The sequence below is a fragment of the Lolium perenne genome, chromosome 6 (assembly GCF_019359855.2).
Source record: "Lolium perenne isolate Kyuss_39 chromosome 6, Kyuss_2.0, whole genome shotgun sequence".
NCBI classification, from domain to species: Eukaryota; Viridiplantae; Streptophyta; class Magnoliopsida; order Poales; family Poaceae; genus Lolium; species Lolium perenne.
The window spans coordinates 38,251,401-38,268,523 of NC_067249.2; the positions used below are offsets into that span (position 1 = coordinate 38,251,401).

Sequence of the window (17,123 nt, forward strand, 5' to 3'; positions counted from 1 at the left end):
AGACCTTAGCTCGGGATGGTTTTGAAGCTCTTCAATTCCAGGCACCCTGCCGGAGGGGGAAATCATCGCCGGAGGCATCTACATCGCCATGCCCGCCTCCGGAGTGATGCGTGAGTAGTTCATCCCCGAACTATGGGTCCATAGCAGTAGCTAGATGATTGTCTTCTCCAATTTATGCCTCATGTTTAGATCTTGTGAGCTACCCTACATGATCAAGATCATCCTTATGTAATGCTACATGTTGTGTTTGCTGGGTTCCGATGAATATTGTATACTATGTTGAGATCGATTATATATTTTTATCATATGTTATTTGTGATCTTGCATGCTCTCCGTTGCTAGTAGATACTCTGGCTAAGTAGATGTTTGTGACTCTAAGGGGGGGGGGGTATTTATGCTCGATAGTAGGTTCATGCCTCCAGTTTCCTGGAAGAGTGACAATAACTTCTAAGATTGTAGATGTGTTGTTGCTACTAGGGAGAAAACAATAATGTTTTATCCGAGGGTAATTCTATTGTTTACTTTACACACATTGCTTAATGCGATAATCTGTTGCTTGCAACTTAATACAGGAAGGGATTCGGACGATAACCGGAAGGTGGATTATTAGTCATAGACGCAGTTGGATTACGGTCTATGTATTATATTGTAATGCCCAAACGAATCTCATGGTAATCATCTTGTCATGTATGGTCGATATTTTGTCAATTGCCCAGCTGTAATTTGTTCACCCAGCATGTTATTTATCTTTATGGAGAGACACCTCTAGTGAACTGTGGACCCCGGTCCTTTCCTTTGCACTGATAAATTCAACCACTGCAATCCTGCTCTGTTTACTTACTGCAAGCTCTGTTCTCTTTAATTACTGCAAACATCTCCTTCAACTCGATACATTTAATTTCTTTGTGTTCAGCAAAACCGGTGAGATTGACAACCTCATTGTAATTTGGGGCAAAGTATTTTGGTTGTGGTGTGTGCAGGTTCTCGTTGTTGCTGACGTCAGTAGTGCGCCTTGCCAGAAGTCAGCTAGCAACACCTTCAGAAGTCACGCCTTTCTCCTACTAGTCGATTAAACCTTGGTTTCTTACAGAGGGAAAACTTGTTGTTGTGCTCATCATACCTTCCTCTTGGGGTTTCCCAACGGTGTGAAATCTATGCTACATCAAGCCACGTCACACGCCAGCAGAGGACAAGTCCCGCTACAGTGTTGCGGGCCCCGTAGCAGCAGCACAACCACCATGAAGTCAACACCTAAAATCCAAGTCTTCAAAAACAAAGCTTTCAACAAGGAAATGGTGCACAAGTACCATCATCGCCCAATCGTAGATCTTGGATTTTCACCCTAAATATATAGTCTCCGCTCTAAAAACAATACCTTCAACAAAGCCATTGCGAGACACAACCAATTAAGACCATGCCTTCGATTTTCACCCCGAAAGTTAAGACTCTAAACTTCAATTGTGTTGTCGCCCCCGCCTACATACCGCTGCTATGAATCCTAAAACTCCAAGAAAGTTCCTCATCGACGCAAAGACTCAAATCACCGTTACTAGTCCTCCAATCTCGACTTCCATGATATTCCCTGCCTCTGAGTTCACCATAGAACCAAACATGTCCTGTGCAGGCAATAGATAGTAGAGCTTCACGCCGCTCTCTCCAGAACTAAACGGTCGGAAAAAACATGGGTGTGCATGAGTGAATCTCACCCGATCCAGCAAACTCCAGGCATTACACGCCAATTGGAGCTCGCCGGTGGAGCCTTCCGGAATGCGACACTCCGTCTAAGATCAAGGATGACATGCATCAAGCAGATGTTCATCTTGTCGCAAGAGAAACCCTAGGACCACTACATTTATTTGGCCACGACACCATGCAACCGGACATCTAGGCCGACTGACCCACCGAAAAAGGCCAGCAGATCGAGGCAACCCTAGCTGACATGCTCGCCAGGCGACGACCAACACTAGTGGAGGAGATCGGGCCAACCGCAAGGCAGCCACGGGCGCAGCCGCCGCAGCCCTTCCGGCCCAGTCGGGCCTAGACCGCCACGAGCTATGCCCCGCCATGCTGCACCACCGCCACCGCGCCACCAAGCTGGATCAGGCTCAACGCCATACCACGATCACCTGACAACAGTTAAGGGGCAGTGTTGATACCACGACCAAGGGTGCGCCTCCTCCACCAGACCAGTGCCACGTGGATCACCACGAAGCCGCCGTCCGCCGCGCCTCTTCAACTCCGAGAACCAATGCGCCGCCAAGAAGCCTCGCTGCCGTGATACCCAACGCGCACCACATCCTCCATGGGGTAGCACCCCATGTGTCCCCCCCTCTCCTTTGCTTTTGTGGTACGCTATTTTCGTTATGCTTCGCAATGGATATTCGCGAGATCGCTTGGAAAAAATGGGGTAGCATCCCACGTCGTAGACCCGCTCGAGAGGAGACGAGCACTCCCCCCGCCGGCAACGAGCAGGCCTTGCCCGGACGAAGCCCGGCCTAGTGGCGACGGGGGAGAGGGGTAGAGAGGTTGGTGGGGCTGCTCGGGCGGCGGCTAGGGTTTTCCCCTCCCGTCGCCTCGAGGGGACGAGAAAATGAAGAAAAAAAATGCCCGTAAGACTTCCATTGTCAAATTGCCAACTGAACTGAGCAGTACCTGAACGGTAATACGTACATGGCGTTACCATGACATCATGCTGACGATCTAGTATCGTCTACATTTCTAACAAGTTCGACCTTCTCGTACAGTCGTACTCCCCTAGACGCCGGATCCTCTGACAGGCTCAAAGCCACTCCCAACAAGCATATATGGAGCAATCCCAGAACAGGAGCAGGAACGTGTGTATTGAACAGATCACGTGTATAGCCCTGGCTGCGTGTGACTGCGTCCAAGCTGGTAGTTGTCGCGGCGGCCGTATAAATTAAAGTTCAACGCCGTCGGCTAATGCATGCAAACCATGTTAGAATTTGGGCGATAGTTTGAAAAACGCTCATTATGTGGCGACCCTAGCTAGGCAGGATCGGTTGTTGCTTGGCGTGAGAATTGATCCCATCAGTTCCTTCCGCCGGATATCTTCGATCGGCTTCTTGCTTCTAGCTTGGTGGTGAGTGGTGACTGGTGAGGATTATCCTAGTTTCTACGTGTCTACTAACAACTTGCTTCTGTCCAAAAACGTTATTGTTCCGTGTAAAAGATCCGATCGACCACCATTACGTGCACATCTGGGTCGCTAGTCAATGTCAGGAGGACACAAAACAACGGTGCATTTGCATAATCTATCGCTTCAATCCACAAGTCAGGTCTATAGGATTGAAGCAGTATCTGAGTTTTCTAAAAATCCAAACCGATAAAAAGGGGTGGGCAATATAATTATATTCAATCATATTCCTTACGTATAGGCTATTTTAATTCTTAGCATGATTTCGGTGTAGACCGTATACTGTTTTGTGCAACCAAAAAACCGATTCAATGGAAAAGACAATTATATTTAACACCTCCCCCACATCCATGTAAAACATCGGACCACTATTATGTACACATGTGGGTCTCGCTAGTCAATGTCACGAGGATACAAAACAAGTAAACATAGGTGCATTTTGCATAGCCTCTCGCTTAAATCGACAAGTCAGGTGCACGCTACCTCGCGTAAAATAACCAGTGGGACACCTAACTTGTGCTTACATGCTACAAGTAAGCCAAGCGATCATTTTTCGGAAAGCTTTTACTGTCGGTAGCGTGGCCCGCAGGACCCCACTATTGCAGAAACATGCATGTCCACTTCCAAAATTTCTGCTTCCTCTGTTCCAAAAAAAAAAGTTTCTCAAGTTTATCTAAGTACGGTTGTATCTAGAAATGTTGAGCAACTTTTTACTGTGACGGAAGGAGTACTACCTCTGTTCATAAAACAATATCGAAAGTTTTTCTAAATTTAGATGTATCAAAATATTTTTTAGCGTATAGATACATTTAATTTAGATAAATCTTCGATATCTTTTTTACTGAATGAAGGGAGTATGACAAACAAATCTCACTGTTTCAGAAAGATGTCCACTTTCAAAACATCTATGACAGATTTCATCAAGTAACATGAGGATGTTTCAGCAAAATTTAGGGAACCACTAACAGTGTAGAAACTTTCAAGTATTAGGGGAAACCTTTCAAAAAAAATCAAGAACTTCACAGATTGATAGCATGCAAACAATACCAGAAAGTTATTTCGGGTTCCGATCTATACAAACTATGTGGAATGTAGTTGATGGCCAAGATGGAGACAAGGTAATGAAGATGGTGCACCCCGCGTCGATGATTCATTGGTGTAGATGATGGCAATGATTTTCCCACTTGAAAGTAGCAGAGCAACAGGATATGTCTCTAGCTGAGTAGGAGAAGACTTCCGAGTGACTCCAAAGAGATGCCCCCTCGAAGATGACGAAGAGATACATAAAAGGGAAACCACCAGGAGGTGCCCGTGGGTCCTACACGCCAGGGAGTGTGCCACCTAGGCCTAGCCGAGTTTACTTGCCGCGTCGGTCCCTAGTGACCCACCAGCTCTCGGGCCTCTAGCCCAGTCTTCCCTCGGTATGAGATTTATTTGGTATTGGGATTTTTTACATGGATATATGCATTGACCTTGTCAGGACTTCCATCGATGCCACCATTACGTCAAACAACATCACCGTTTTGTGTGCGTCCAACATCACATGTCCATCGCCGATACCACTCCGAGACTCGTTGTCTTCGATTCGCTAGAAACAACACCGCTCCAGCACATAACCATCCACTTCTCCCTCGGGGCGATGCATGCATCCAATATTGATGACCCAAGGTTGGAACTATGTAGGAGAGCCGCCATCATACAATCCATGGGTCTAGGGTTTTCCCCGGAGGGTAGCGGAAGGTGCTGGGAGCTTCACCTCAATGATGGCTCAAGCACGAAGACATCACCAACACCGGCTCCGGCCAAACGGGGAAACCTAGGGTATTCACACGAATATACCACACCAAGACTCCATCCAGCAACATGTACATCGGACCGACACCCTCAGAGTCGTGTCATCGAAGACGCCGACCCACACCAAGCCCCATCCACCAACGTCGGAGCCTCGACATAGGGAGAGAACTGCCTATGCCGTCGGCCGATGAAGAACTCAACCGGGGACTTCCGCGTCACCGGCCCAGATCCGTCACCACGCAAAATTGGGGGCCGCCACAAGCGAGAGCACCCAGCCGCCGCCGTCGGCCGCTCGTGCTTCGTCTGTTGGCGCGTCCTCCTTCGACGTTGTGGCGAGATGGGGCGGGAGGGAAGGTGGTGCCAGGGTTTCGTGGGGTGGACACCCGATTTTGAATAATTGTTGGATGATAACTCTGACTATTAAATTTTCTTCTCCAATCAATTATCTATACGCGTATCGATCACATGGGAATAGTTGAAGGGGATTTGTGCATGTAGCTAGGGCCGGCGGCTAATGAATTCGTGTGCCCGCAGGTCTTATTAACTCGAGTCGTACAGTCGTACTGCATCTGCCACGCAAGGCACATGATTATCCAATCAATGAGCAACCAGCGAGGACGCGTAGTATACATATATGAGCATTAGCTAGTTATCTACCCAAGCACAAGTCTCTCCCCGCAGGAAGCAGAAGATGGCTATGCTCAGACGCTTAGCACTCGCGTTCTTTCTGAGCTGCTTCTCATGCTCGGTTCCTTCCCTAGCTTCCTCTGATGATTTTCTCCAATGCCTAGCCAAGAAGATACCTAGCGAGCTTGTTTACAAGCAGAGCTCTAGCGACTTCACCGATGTGCTGGTCTCCTCCATCAGGTTCCCCAATTTCTTCACCAACACCACGGTGAGGCCGCTCTGCATCGTGACCCCGACCGACGCCGGCCACGTCCAGGCCGCCGTACTCTGCGGCCGCCGGAGTGGCGTGCGCCTCCGCGTGCGCAGCGGCGGCCACGACTACGAGGGCCTGTCGTACCGGTCGGTGCGGCCCGAGGTGTTCGGGGTGGTCGACCTCGCCAAGCTCCGCTCCATCAGCGTCAACGAGTCCGAGTCCACCGCTTGGGTCGAGTCCGGCGCTACCATCGGGGAGCTCTACTACGCCATCGGGAAGAACAACTCTGAGCTCGCGTTCCCGGCCGGCGAGTGCCCCACCCTCGGCGTGGGCGGCCACTTCAGCGGCGGAGGCGTCGGCATGCTGATGCGCAAGTACGGCCTCTCCATCGACAACGTCGTCGACGCCAAGCTGGTCAACGCCAAGGGGGAGCTCCTCGACAGGGCCGGCATGGGGGAGGACCATTTCTGGGCCATCCGAGGCGGCGGCGGCGAGAGCTTCGGCATCGTGCTCTCGTGGAAGATCCAGCTCTTGCATGTCCCACCGACGGTGGCGGCTTTCAGCATCTCGAAGACTCTTGACCAGGGTGCCGTAGACATCGTTACCAGATGGCAAGTCGTGGGGCCATCACTCCCCGACGACCTCACCATGAGGGTCAAAGTGCAGGGGCAGGAAGCCACGTTCCTGGCCGTGTACCTCGGCACGTGCAGCTCGCTCGTGGCCACGATGGGCCGCGAGTTCCCGGAGCTCAACATGACGAGCGCTGACTGCCGGCCGATGACCTATCTCGAGTCCACGGCCTTGTCCTTCACCACCTTGGCCAACATCGGCACCCCGGAGGAGGTGCTTTTGAACAGGACCAGCAGCCTGGACATCTCCGTCGAGGGCAAGTCCGACTACGTCCGGCGGCCCATCTCCAAGGCCGCCTGGGAGGACATCTTCTCCCGGTTCAAGATGAACGGCTCCGGGCTCATCATGCTGGAGCCCCACGGCGGCTTCATCGGCAGCGTCCCCAACGCCACCACGCCGTACCCGCACCGCGACGGCGTCCTCTACGTCATCCAGTACCTCGTCTTCTGGCCGGGGGCCAACGGCGCCACGGCGCAGACCTGGCTGCACGACTTCTACGACTTCATGGGGCAGCACGTGACCTCGAACCCCAGGGAGGCGTACGTCAACTTCCGGGACCTCGACATCGGACAGAACGCGGTGGTCGACGACGTGAGCACGTTCGAGAGCGGCCAGGTCTGGGGCGAGCGCTACTTTATGGGCAACTTCCGTAGGCTCGCCAAGGTGAAAGCTCAAGTGGACCCGACCGACTACTTCAGAAACGAGCAGACGACACCGCCGCTGCTCCACCGACGCATGTGAGCAGAGTTGCTAGCTTGCAAGAGACTTAATTCGATCCCTTTTTACTAGTACGATTTAATTCGATCTGTTACGATGACTACTGGTCGGTGTTAAATTGCTTTCCTGATTGAATAAAAAATTACCATGCTGTAAGGTCGACGTTTACTTTCCTGAATGAATGGTGTATAGTAAAGATGTAGTTGGCTGCATGGAGTAGTGAGGATGAATGCTTATTTCTAACCAAAGAAAATAAAAGGATGAAAGCTTGTTGAGGCCAGGGACGATGATATTGCTGGAGTAGCGTGTTTTATTTTGCATCAACCAGCGGTATTAACTCACTACATGAATGGAGCTATATGCCGAGGGTCGGGAACCCTCGGCGTAGCCTACTTTGGTCGTCGGCGTAGGCTACGCCGAGGGCCGCCCTCGGCATAGCTCCTCGGCGTATAACTCCCTCGGCAAAGCGACTATCGCCGTGGCCGTAGCCCGGCCCTCGGTGTAGCATGCTACGCTGACGACAAAACCCTCGGCATGGACTTTTTAAAAATTCTAATTTCCCTTTTTCAAAAAAAATCAAAAAAAAAATCGATTTTTTTTTTCTTTTTTTTCTTTTTTTGACTTGTTTATCTTTCACCAATACACTTTTAACTCTAACTACAGTTAATCTTAGATCAAATTACAATCATGGTTAAACTTCCCAATCGGTCACCCATCCTCACTGTTGGAATTTTGGCCCAAAATAGCCCAGTCTAATTTTTCCATTCCAATAATACCTGAAAATCCTAGAGGCCCATGTAGCCCATTCATGCATGGCAAGAGGTGGGACAAATGTTTAGTCCCATATTGCTAGTCGAGAGAGAGCTGGAGTGGTTTATAAGGATAGCTGTTCTAGCACTTGTATGTGAGTGAGAACAAGAGGGAATCCTCGCGCACTCCTCCTTCTCCTCGCTCCTTCGTCCGTCACGACACTCCGCGGGTTGCGGGAATGCCTCGAGCCGAGAGCTTCTCTATCTTTTTGCCGCGCGTGAATGGGAAATAATCTGAACGGTTGCACAAAGCTGAAACGAATTTTTGCTTGTGGGTTTTTTTTTATTAGGGCCGTTCGGCTCCGGCTGCTGTCTCCTCGGTTCGCCTCCCACTGACTGTTCGTTTCATCTCCCGTCGCCGTCTGTTCGCCTGCCTGCCCGTGCCTATAAAAGAAAGTGTTATCACCAGAATTTGACCGAGTCAGAGGTGGGCCGCGATCAAGATGGATTTGAAGAATATATATATGGAAGAAATACGTGAATCGGCCTGTTATGCAAAGTTTGGGCTAGTTGGCCCGTGTATCTGTAATATAGTAGGATACGTGTCGGTTAGTTAGAGTTTGTCTCGTGCACGGTGGGGATTATTCCCACGTTAGAAAGTCCCCTGGACTATAAATATGTATCTAGGGTTTATGAAATAAACAACAACCAACGTTCACCACAAATCAATCTCGGCGCATCGCCAACTCCTTCGTCTCGAGGGTTTCTACCGGTAAGCATCATGCTGCCTAGATCGCATCTTGCGATCTAGGCAGCACAAGCTTGTCTCGTTGTTCATGCGTTGCTCGTACTGAAGCCTTTTTGATGGCGAGCAACGTAGTTATCTTAGATGTGTTAGGGTTAGCATTGTTCTTCGTATCATATGTTGTCGTAGTGCAACCCTCGCATATCTAGCCGCCCTTACACCTATCTTAGGTGTAGGGGCGGCACCCCGCTTGATCATTATTTAGTAGATCCGATCCGTTACGGTTGCTCCTTGTTCTTCAAGGATTAGTTTAATATCTGCAATAGTTAGGCCTTACAAAGGGTTGGAGGATCCAGCGACGCGTAGGGTGTCGTTTGCTAGCCCTAGACAGGATGTTCCGAGGATCAACCTCGTGTTGGTTTTTAGGCCTTGTCTAGGATCGGCTTACGATCACCGTACGTGACCGCGAGGCCCAATCGTGAGTAGGATGATCCGATTATGCGGTGAAAACCCTAAATCGTCGTAGATCGCTTTAGCTTTATCTTGATCAAGCAGGACCACCATATATTCGTACACCTCGTACGAATCATGGGTGGATTGGCTCCTTGAGCCGATTCACAGGATAACCTGAGAGCCGATCGAGGCTCGTATTTAATGTTTACGTGTATGCCATGCAGGAAACTAAGCGAGGCATCTCCATCACCTTCCTGACCAGGTATAGGTCAGGTGGCACGCCCTTGCACCAGCATCGGACGTGTGTACCAGAGGCTTTGCAGGACGTCGCTCGGAGGGACCAGGGCCAGCCGCAGCCCTAAGTTGTTCCCGGCTCTACTGTGTTGCCCGTCGCTGCTCGCCAGTGGGTTTCTGACCGCAACACATTCTGGCACGCCCGGTGGGACAAGCTTCGTCATCAACCACATCGCCATCTACATCTGAGATGGCGGACGGCACCCCAGTCACGTACGAGGATCTCACCGACGAGCTCAAGAAGAAGTATGACGAGGTCAAAGCAATCCTCGAAGCCGACCTCATCGGCTCTTTTCACAGAACCCGCTCACATGGCATCAGGTGGAAGGGGATCTCGCCTGATGGTGCGCTCGATGGGATAGACCTCCCTGCCCCGTCAGAAGAACGCACCAGGTCCCTACGTCAGGAGATCAACTACATGGTGGCTCACTCGCTGCACCGCCACTCTGAAAACCTGGTGAACACTTTGGAGCGTGTCGCTCTCCGGGTGATCCAGGAGATCATGAGGCACCAGTACTCTCCGTCAGGACCAGCTCTCGGGACACACCAAGGGGAGATGCCACTCCAGTCCCGTCCACCGCTGCCATTTGCGTTGGCAGCACCAGAAGTGCCGAATTCACCGGCATTCGTCGTCTACAAGATCGGTGGTGACCCTAGTGACTGCCAGTTCTTGCATGAGGCGCCTAAGGAGATCCCTCACGGGTACATGTGCACATACGTGCCAGACTGCGGTAACGGGGCACTCACAAACCAGGCCGCGACATCAGGGACTTCTGGGAAAGCAGGAGGAACGTCAGCGACAGATCTTGAGAAGCAGACGTGGCTAGCTAAATATGCCACCCCGACGAACCTCCAGAGCTCAGCTCCTGCAGTTGGCTCAGAGCTGGAAAAGCAAGCATGGCTGGCTAAGTACGCCACCCCGGCGAATCTTCAGAGTTCGACTCCTACAGCCAGCACCGTGGATCAGATCAGCACGATCCTGAGGGACCAGTTCGGCATGGTGCCGAAAAGGAGGACAATCGGCTATTCCAAGCCGTACCCCGATGAATACGAGTTGGTCCCGCTACCACCCAAGTATCGGCTCCCTGACTTCTCCAAGTTCAGCGGATCAGGTGGTTCCAGCTCCATCGAGCATGTGAGCCGATATTTGGCACACCTAGGAACGGCCTCAGCGTCGGATCCACTGCGCGTGAGGTTCTTCGCACAGTCCCTCACGGGATCGGCTTTCGGGTGGTACACTTCGTTGCCACCGGACTCGATCCGGACTTGGAAGCAGTTGGAAGAACAGTTCCATATGCAGTTTCACTCAGAAGCTTCCGAGGCCGGCATTGCCGATCTAGCTCAAATACGTCAGAAGCGTGGAGAAACCGTGGCGGAGTACATCCAGCGCTTCAGAAATCTAAGGAACCGATGTTATTCGGCTCGTGTGACGGAAAAAGAAGCAGTCGAGTTGGCAGTGGTGGGCCTTGCCTCACAAATCAAGGATATGGCCTCCCAAGCAGACTACCCTTCACTGGCGCACATGGTTCAGAAACTGTCAGCATATGAACAGCGCCATCCGGACTTGTACCAGGACATATTCAAGCGTGCGGTAGTCCTGGTTGAGGCAGATGAAGACGAAGGCTCTGCGGGAGATCAAGAGGTAGCAGTGGCTGAATGGACCCGGGGGGCAAACCCCGTGTCCTGCAAATGGGTTAAGCCACCAGGTCCGCCCAGGGGGTTTGATTTTGACGTGACCAAAACTGAGCAAATCTTCGATCTCTTGCTCAAGGAGAAGCAGTTGAAGATACCCGAAGGTCTCAAATTCCCCACGGTACAGGAGCTGAACGGAAAGCCATATTGCAAATGGCATAACTCGCTCTCCCATGCCACCAACGACTGTAGGGTGTGGCGTCAGCAGATCCAAATGGCGATAGAACAAGGACGTCTGATTTTCAACCAGTACGCCATGAAGGTCGACACCCACCCCTTTCCCGCCGTTAACATGGTGGAGTGCACTTACCCTGAAGGTTGCCAGCCGGGATCCTCGTTCAGCATCAACATGGTAGGACCTGGGCACCACTCTGGCAAGGATGGAGACGAGGGCAGCTGCTCTCGTAGCAAGGACACGGAGGAGGCCGCTCCACGCGATCGGCTCCGTCACGATGGCAAGCGCTACGTCACAGAGGGAGAAGTGAAGAATATAAGATATCAGCGACCCCTCTCTGATCACCTCCTCAACAAGTATGTGAGTCAGTATGACCAACGCCGACGATCCAGCGACGATGATGATAGAGACCGTCTGGCTAGGGATGCCAGGAGACATCGTCGGCATGATCGCGATGAGGAGAAGTACGAGCGCCGTGCCAAGGAAAAGTCGAGGGAGCAAGACGACGAGGATAGGCACTGGGACTGCCCCTTTTTCAGACACTGCTGGGATTCAGGAATGAGCCGATTGCCTACAATCGGCAATTGCCCAGAATGTAACCAGAAGAAGAAGGAGGCAGCCAACGTGTCCGTGTTCCAACGCTTAGGGCCTCTCCCACCTCGAAGCAAACGCGCTGAGTCCCCTCGGGTGGAAGATCTCGAGGATTTAGAAGAAGAAGAAGAAGACAGGTACCACCGACCAAGATGGTGCCCTGATGAACTCAGCCGTTCCCAAAAGCGTAGGGTTCAGCGGTTGCGCGGTTTGGAGGAAGCCGAAAGGTTATACCTACACACGCTAAGAAAGGCGCGGCCTGATCTGGCCGCGAAAATTCAGCGAACCCTGGATGAAGAGGGTCGACCACAAAAGATGATGTGGCGCCCCAAGCAAAGGAAAGCCGATGATGAGACATCGGCTGGCACAAACATGGTGTTCATCCTTCCTTCGGAGTTCAGTGCTCCAGGATTAGACGAGGCACCTGTGGCACAACTTGACTGCGGCCCACGGCCGGTTATCTTTGAGAAGCCACGAGAAAGAAGCTACAGACATTTGAAGGCCCTGTATTTGCGAGGTTATATCGATGGGAGGCCTGTCAATAAGATGTTGGTGGACACCGGAGCGGCAGTCAACATTATGCCATACTCTATGCTACGTCGGTTGGGACGCTCTAGCTCGGATCTAATCAAGACCAACGTGACATTGAGCGATTTCAACGGCCAAGCGTCTGACGCACAAGGTGTTCTGAACGTGGATCTGACCGTAGGAAGGAAAACTATCCCTACGACGTTCTTCATCGTCGATAGCAAGAGCATCTATGCTATTCTGCTAGGAAGAGATTGGATTCACGCCAACTGTTGCATTCCCTCCACGATGCACCAATGCGTAATACAGTGGGATGGAGATGAGGTAGAGGTCGTCCAGGCTGATGACTCAGCTGAAATTTCAACGGCTGGTATGAACGCTTGGGAAGTAGCAGGCCAGGAGCCACTATCAGGGATCAATTTGGACGACTGCGAGCGCATCGACGTGACGAAGGGCAGGGTTAAGCTGGTCTTATCCACTGGCCTGACCGTGTAGCAAGAGCAAACCAGTGAGCAAACGTGGCGAGGCCGATCCTTGGGATCGGCCCCCAAAGATATATGAAGGAAAATTACAAAATCTTCATTGAGCGCTTCGATCAATATGGAGGCCGATTCCAGCAATCGGCCAAAATTATCCTCACCACATGTTCTGCTTGGATCTACTGGGCACCGGTTTTACGTCGGCTGATGAGTTAGGAAAAATCAACATTGGTCCTACCGAAGCCGACGTGCAAATACGGTGCCTTGGCTAAATTACAGAGCCGATATCTGCAGTTCCCTGACAGATTCGGCTCGGGGGGCACCTAATCAAGTGAACGTGTGAAGCGAACATGTGCAGAAGAACGTGTGTGCAGTGAAACATTGGGGGCCGATTAGAAAAAATCGGCCAGTAAAAAAAAAATCAGCATCACGATCTACAGCCGATGCAAGGACATCGACTTTAGAACTAAGAGACAAAGCCGATGCACAGCCATCGACTCTAGTATAACTACGCAGGATCTACTGGCTACGTGTTCAAAGCACGGATCTTCACCAAGTCCAGTTCAGCTGTGGGGCCTTCTGCTTCCTCGGGGGAGTAAAACAATGAGAGCTTCCTCAGCTGCCTTGAGCCGATTCTGGTGCCTGAACCTTCTTGTCGAGGATTTTCAGCCCTTGGTGCTAGTTCAGCAGTGCTGTCAGAAGAGATATATCGGCTTTCGAGGGAAGAAAGGTGATCGGCTTTGGTACATCCTCACCGACATTCTCGCCTTGAGTAAGGCTCGGGGGGCAGCGGGCCTGGTAGATGTTCTGTTTAGGAGCCGATTGGGGTACCATCGGCTGATCCTTCGTCGCAACCTTCTTCACAAAATGATGAGTGTTTGAAGAAGACCATTGGGTCTGGTTGGAAGAATTCAAAGGCTTTCCTGAATACTCTACATTATCCACCAGATCTCAAGATCATCAGTTGAAGAATTGAATGATGGATTTTAAAGGACCGATGCGTTGCTATCGGCTCATTACGCATTGGCTAAGGGGACAAATCGGCAAAATCAGTATGAGGGGAAATCGGCTAAATTAAGCTCAAAGGAAATCGGCAAAATCAAATTGGGAGAAGTTCTTCATTGATAAGCAAGATTTCTTACATAAAGAGCTGATTGCTCTCAAAAGGAAGTACTAGGGGATACATTGCCCCATCTACTACTACTGATCCTATGCTAAAGGTCCTATCTACGGGCCGTCGCTGCCCTCGTCGTCGCCGTCGTCGCCGCTGTCGGCGCTGCTCCCGGCGGGCTCGTCGTCGCTGCTCCAGCGGCCGCCGGCCGGGCCCTCGTTGTCCTCATCCTCCTCGTCAGCGTCGTCGTCGTCGCTGTCGAAGTCGCTGAGGTTCCCTGGCCAGGGGCAGAACCGTTTGGCCGGCGGCTCGTCGGGGGAGGTGTCGTCCTCCTCCTCCTCCTCCTCCTCCTTCTCCTCCTCCTCCTCCTTGGGAGAGGTGAAGTCGTCGCAGGAGAAGCGATCGTCATCGCTCTCCTCCTCCGTTTCCCCATCGGCGAGGAAGCGGAGGTCGCTTTCCCCGTCGGTCAAGGACTTGTCGTCCTCAGACCAGACGGAGAAGTCATGGCTGGGCTCCTCCCCGGCCTCGATGGCGCGGCGGGTGTTGGCCGCGTGAACCTCCTCCTGGTTCGGCTCCGGCGTCGGCTCGCGGGACGAGGATGACTGGGTGGAAAGATCCGATGAAGCAGAGGAGGAAGAAGACATGGTGGCGCAGGAGGGCTTTTGGAATGCTAATGCGAAGGGGATGCGGAAGTAAACTGTTCGGAGCGGTTAAATAAAAGGGGATATAGTGGAAATTCAATGCCACAGCAGTTTCCGAGGAAGTGGTGCCTAAAAAAAAAAACTGCCAGGTCACGCGGAGAAGTTGAGAAGGCAAGGCATCATGATGAAGGATACTGCGACGGTTCTGCCACGACATGACCCGACTGACATAGGCATCCCAAATGGGCCTGCCGAAGATAGTACCCGGGGTTTACTGAAGGCCCAATACCCGAAGAATAAGAAGATGCGAGAACTCAAGATATATTAAGGAAAGTTAGAGTTGTAATAGGAAGTGTTATTTGTAAATCTGGCGGGATGAGTTAGAAACCGTCCCGGACTCTGTAACTTGTACAAAACGAAACCCTCGGCTCCGCCTCCTATATAAAGGGGGAGTCGAGGGACGAAGAGGAATCGAATCATTGTTACAAACCCTAGTTTTCATAATCGTCGAGTACTTTTCGGCTGAAACCCTCGAGATCTACTTGCCCTCTACTTCTAACTAAACCCTAGCCTACAATCCATAGGCATTGACAAGTTGATACCTTGTCAATTGGCGCCATCTGTGGGGACTAGAGGCGTAAGGATCTGATCTCGATGGCACGTTCAAGATCTTCGACATCGTCAACCGCAAGCAACGCTATGGATCGAGGTAAACAGATCGCTGCTGGTCCTGTCGATTTTGTTCCTCACCCACCCTCCCGTTTGGATGCATATGCGTATCTGGCGGAGCCCATGGAGATGACGTTCGGAAGTTTTCACTTTCGCGTCGAGAAGGAAGGATCGTATCGTGTCGAAATTCCGAGTTCGTCGGGATCGTCGGCGGTCGATTCCGATTTTTCAAGCTATACATCGTCAACCGAGTCAGGCGAAGAACAAACTTCGTCGACACGCTACGTCAGCACCAGAGCAAGAGAGAAACTCGCCAAGATCTTCAACGATATGTCGTTTGAGTCATCTGCGGACTCATATATAAGCAATGGCTCAAGCGATGTCGACAGTTACGACTTCATCGACAAATCTATCACAGTGGACAAGGTCTTCATCAATCTCAACGATGATGTCACCAAACCCAACATAGATCTGAGTACAAAGTATCATCAGATTTATGCCATTGAAGATCAAGAGGAAACATCTGAGGCTTTCGACGATCTGGGAAATCCATACGTCGATCCCTCCAATCTGCGACAAGGCCTGGGCAATAAATACGTCGGGCCGCAGCCGCGAGACAGAGTTCAGCTTTCGCAAGCAGCGTGGGATAGAGCCACGAGAGCTATGAACGGTTCAGAACCAATGGCCACCACAGCCACACCGGAGGAATTGCAAGCATATCAATATAGACTCGCACGAGCAGCAAGAGAATTGGAAAAACAGACAGCTGAGTTAAACAGAAGAAAGGAAGCAGCTTCTGCATCTAGCAGGAGGAGGGCAGATCTAAGTCGACAATCTAGAACTTCGGGTGATAGCCACAGAGAGGCGCGGAACAGAGCAAGATCAAGGTTGCAACATATACCCGAAGCAGAAAGAGAGCACTTGGTCCAAAACCTCGACATGTCCTTCATGTCGATAGACACAAGAGGAAACATCATCCCTAAGACACCAGAGGCTGGGTATATGGCGACACATGCTTTTATCCTCGCATCTAAACCACCTCCAGGTGATCCAAGGGAGACACTATACAATATGGCGGTAGCAGGAGTTGGAGCTATGGGGATAGCGTTTGTATCAACGCCTCCCGAAGGAGCGGCACGGCAAAATAGTCGACGACCTGCAGCAGCAACAGCGGCAGCACCTGAAAGACCAAGTGGAGCAAGAGACACAGCAGCACAAGCAAGGGTCGACAGAGCGCGGCAAAGCAGACGGGATCATCGGCAATCTCCGGAGCTTAATGACGAAGATATGTGCGGCTTGCCATGATTCACGAGGAGAGTCCGAAAAACTCGAGTCCCCTCAGGATTCAAGTTACCCGACAACTTCAAGAAGTTCGACGGCCTTCAAGATCCAGAGGATTGGCTAGTTGATTACCTCGAGACAGTGAAGCTCACAGGAGGAACCAGGGCAATAGCTATGCAAAGCATCCAGGTGCATTTGAGTGGAGCCGCACGATCTTGGATAAAGAAACTCACTCCAGGATCTATCGACAGCTGGGAAAGTTTCGAGGATGTGTTCGTCAAGAACTTCAGATCCACATGCAAAAAACCTGCGTCGTTAGAAGAGTTGAGAGCGTGTCGACAAAAGCCAGATGAGCCAATGAGAAAGTACACCCAAAGGTGGAATATCATCAAAAACTCGGCAGAAAATATATCTGACGAGAGAGCAATAGATGCGTTTGTCGCAGGAATCAGGCGTGGAGATTTTGTCGAGGACCTAGGAAGGACCAATCCAAAGACAGTATCTGCGTTAATGGAGATAGCAAACAGATGGGCAGATGGA

At 51.3% G+C, this 17,123-nt stretch overlaps 1 protein-coding gene across 1 annotated transcript; it reads left to right on the top strand.

The window, feature by feature from the left end:
• Positions 1–5,586: 5,586 nt before the first annotated feature.
• On the top strand, positions 5,587–7,371 carry LOC127308322 (berberine bridge enzyme-like Cyn d 4). Its single transcript, XM_051339110.2, has one exon. The coding sequence runs from the start codon at positions 5,640–5,642 to the stop codon at positions 7,197–7,199; it is 1,560 nt and encodes a 519-aa protein (XP_051195070.2). The 5' UTR covers positions 5,587–5,639; the 3' UTR covers positions 7,200–7,371.
• The last annotated feature ends 9,752 nt before the right edge of the window (positions 7,372–17,123 follow it).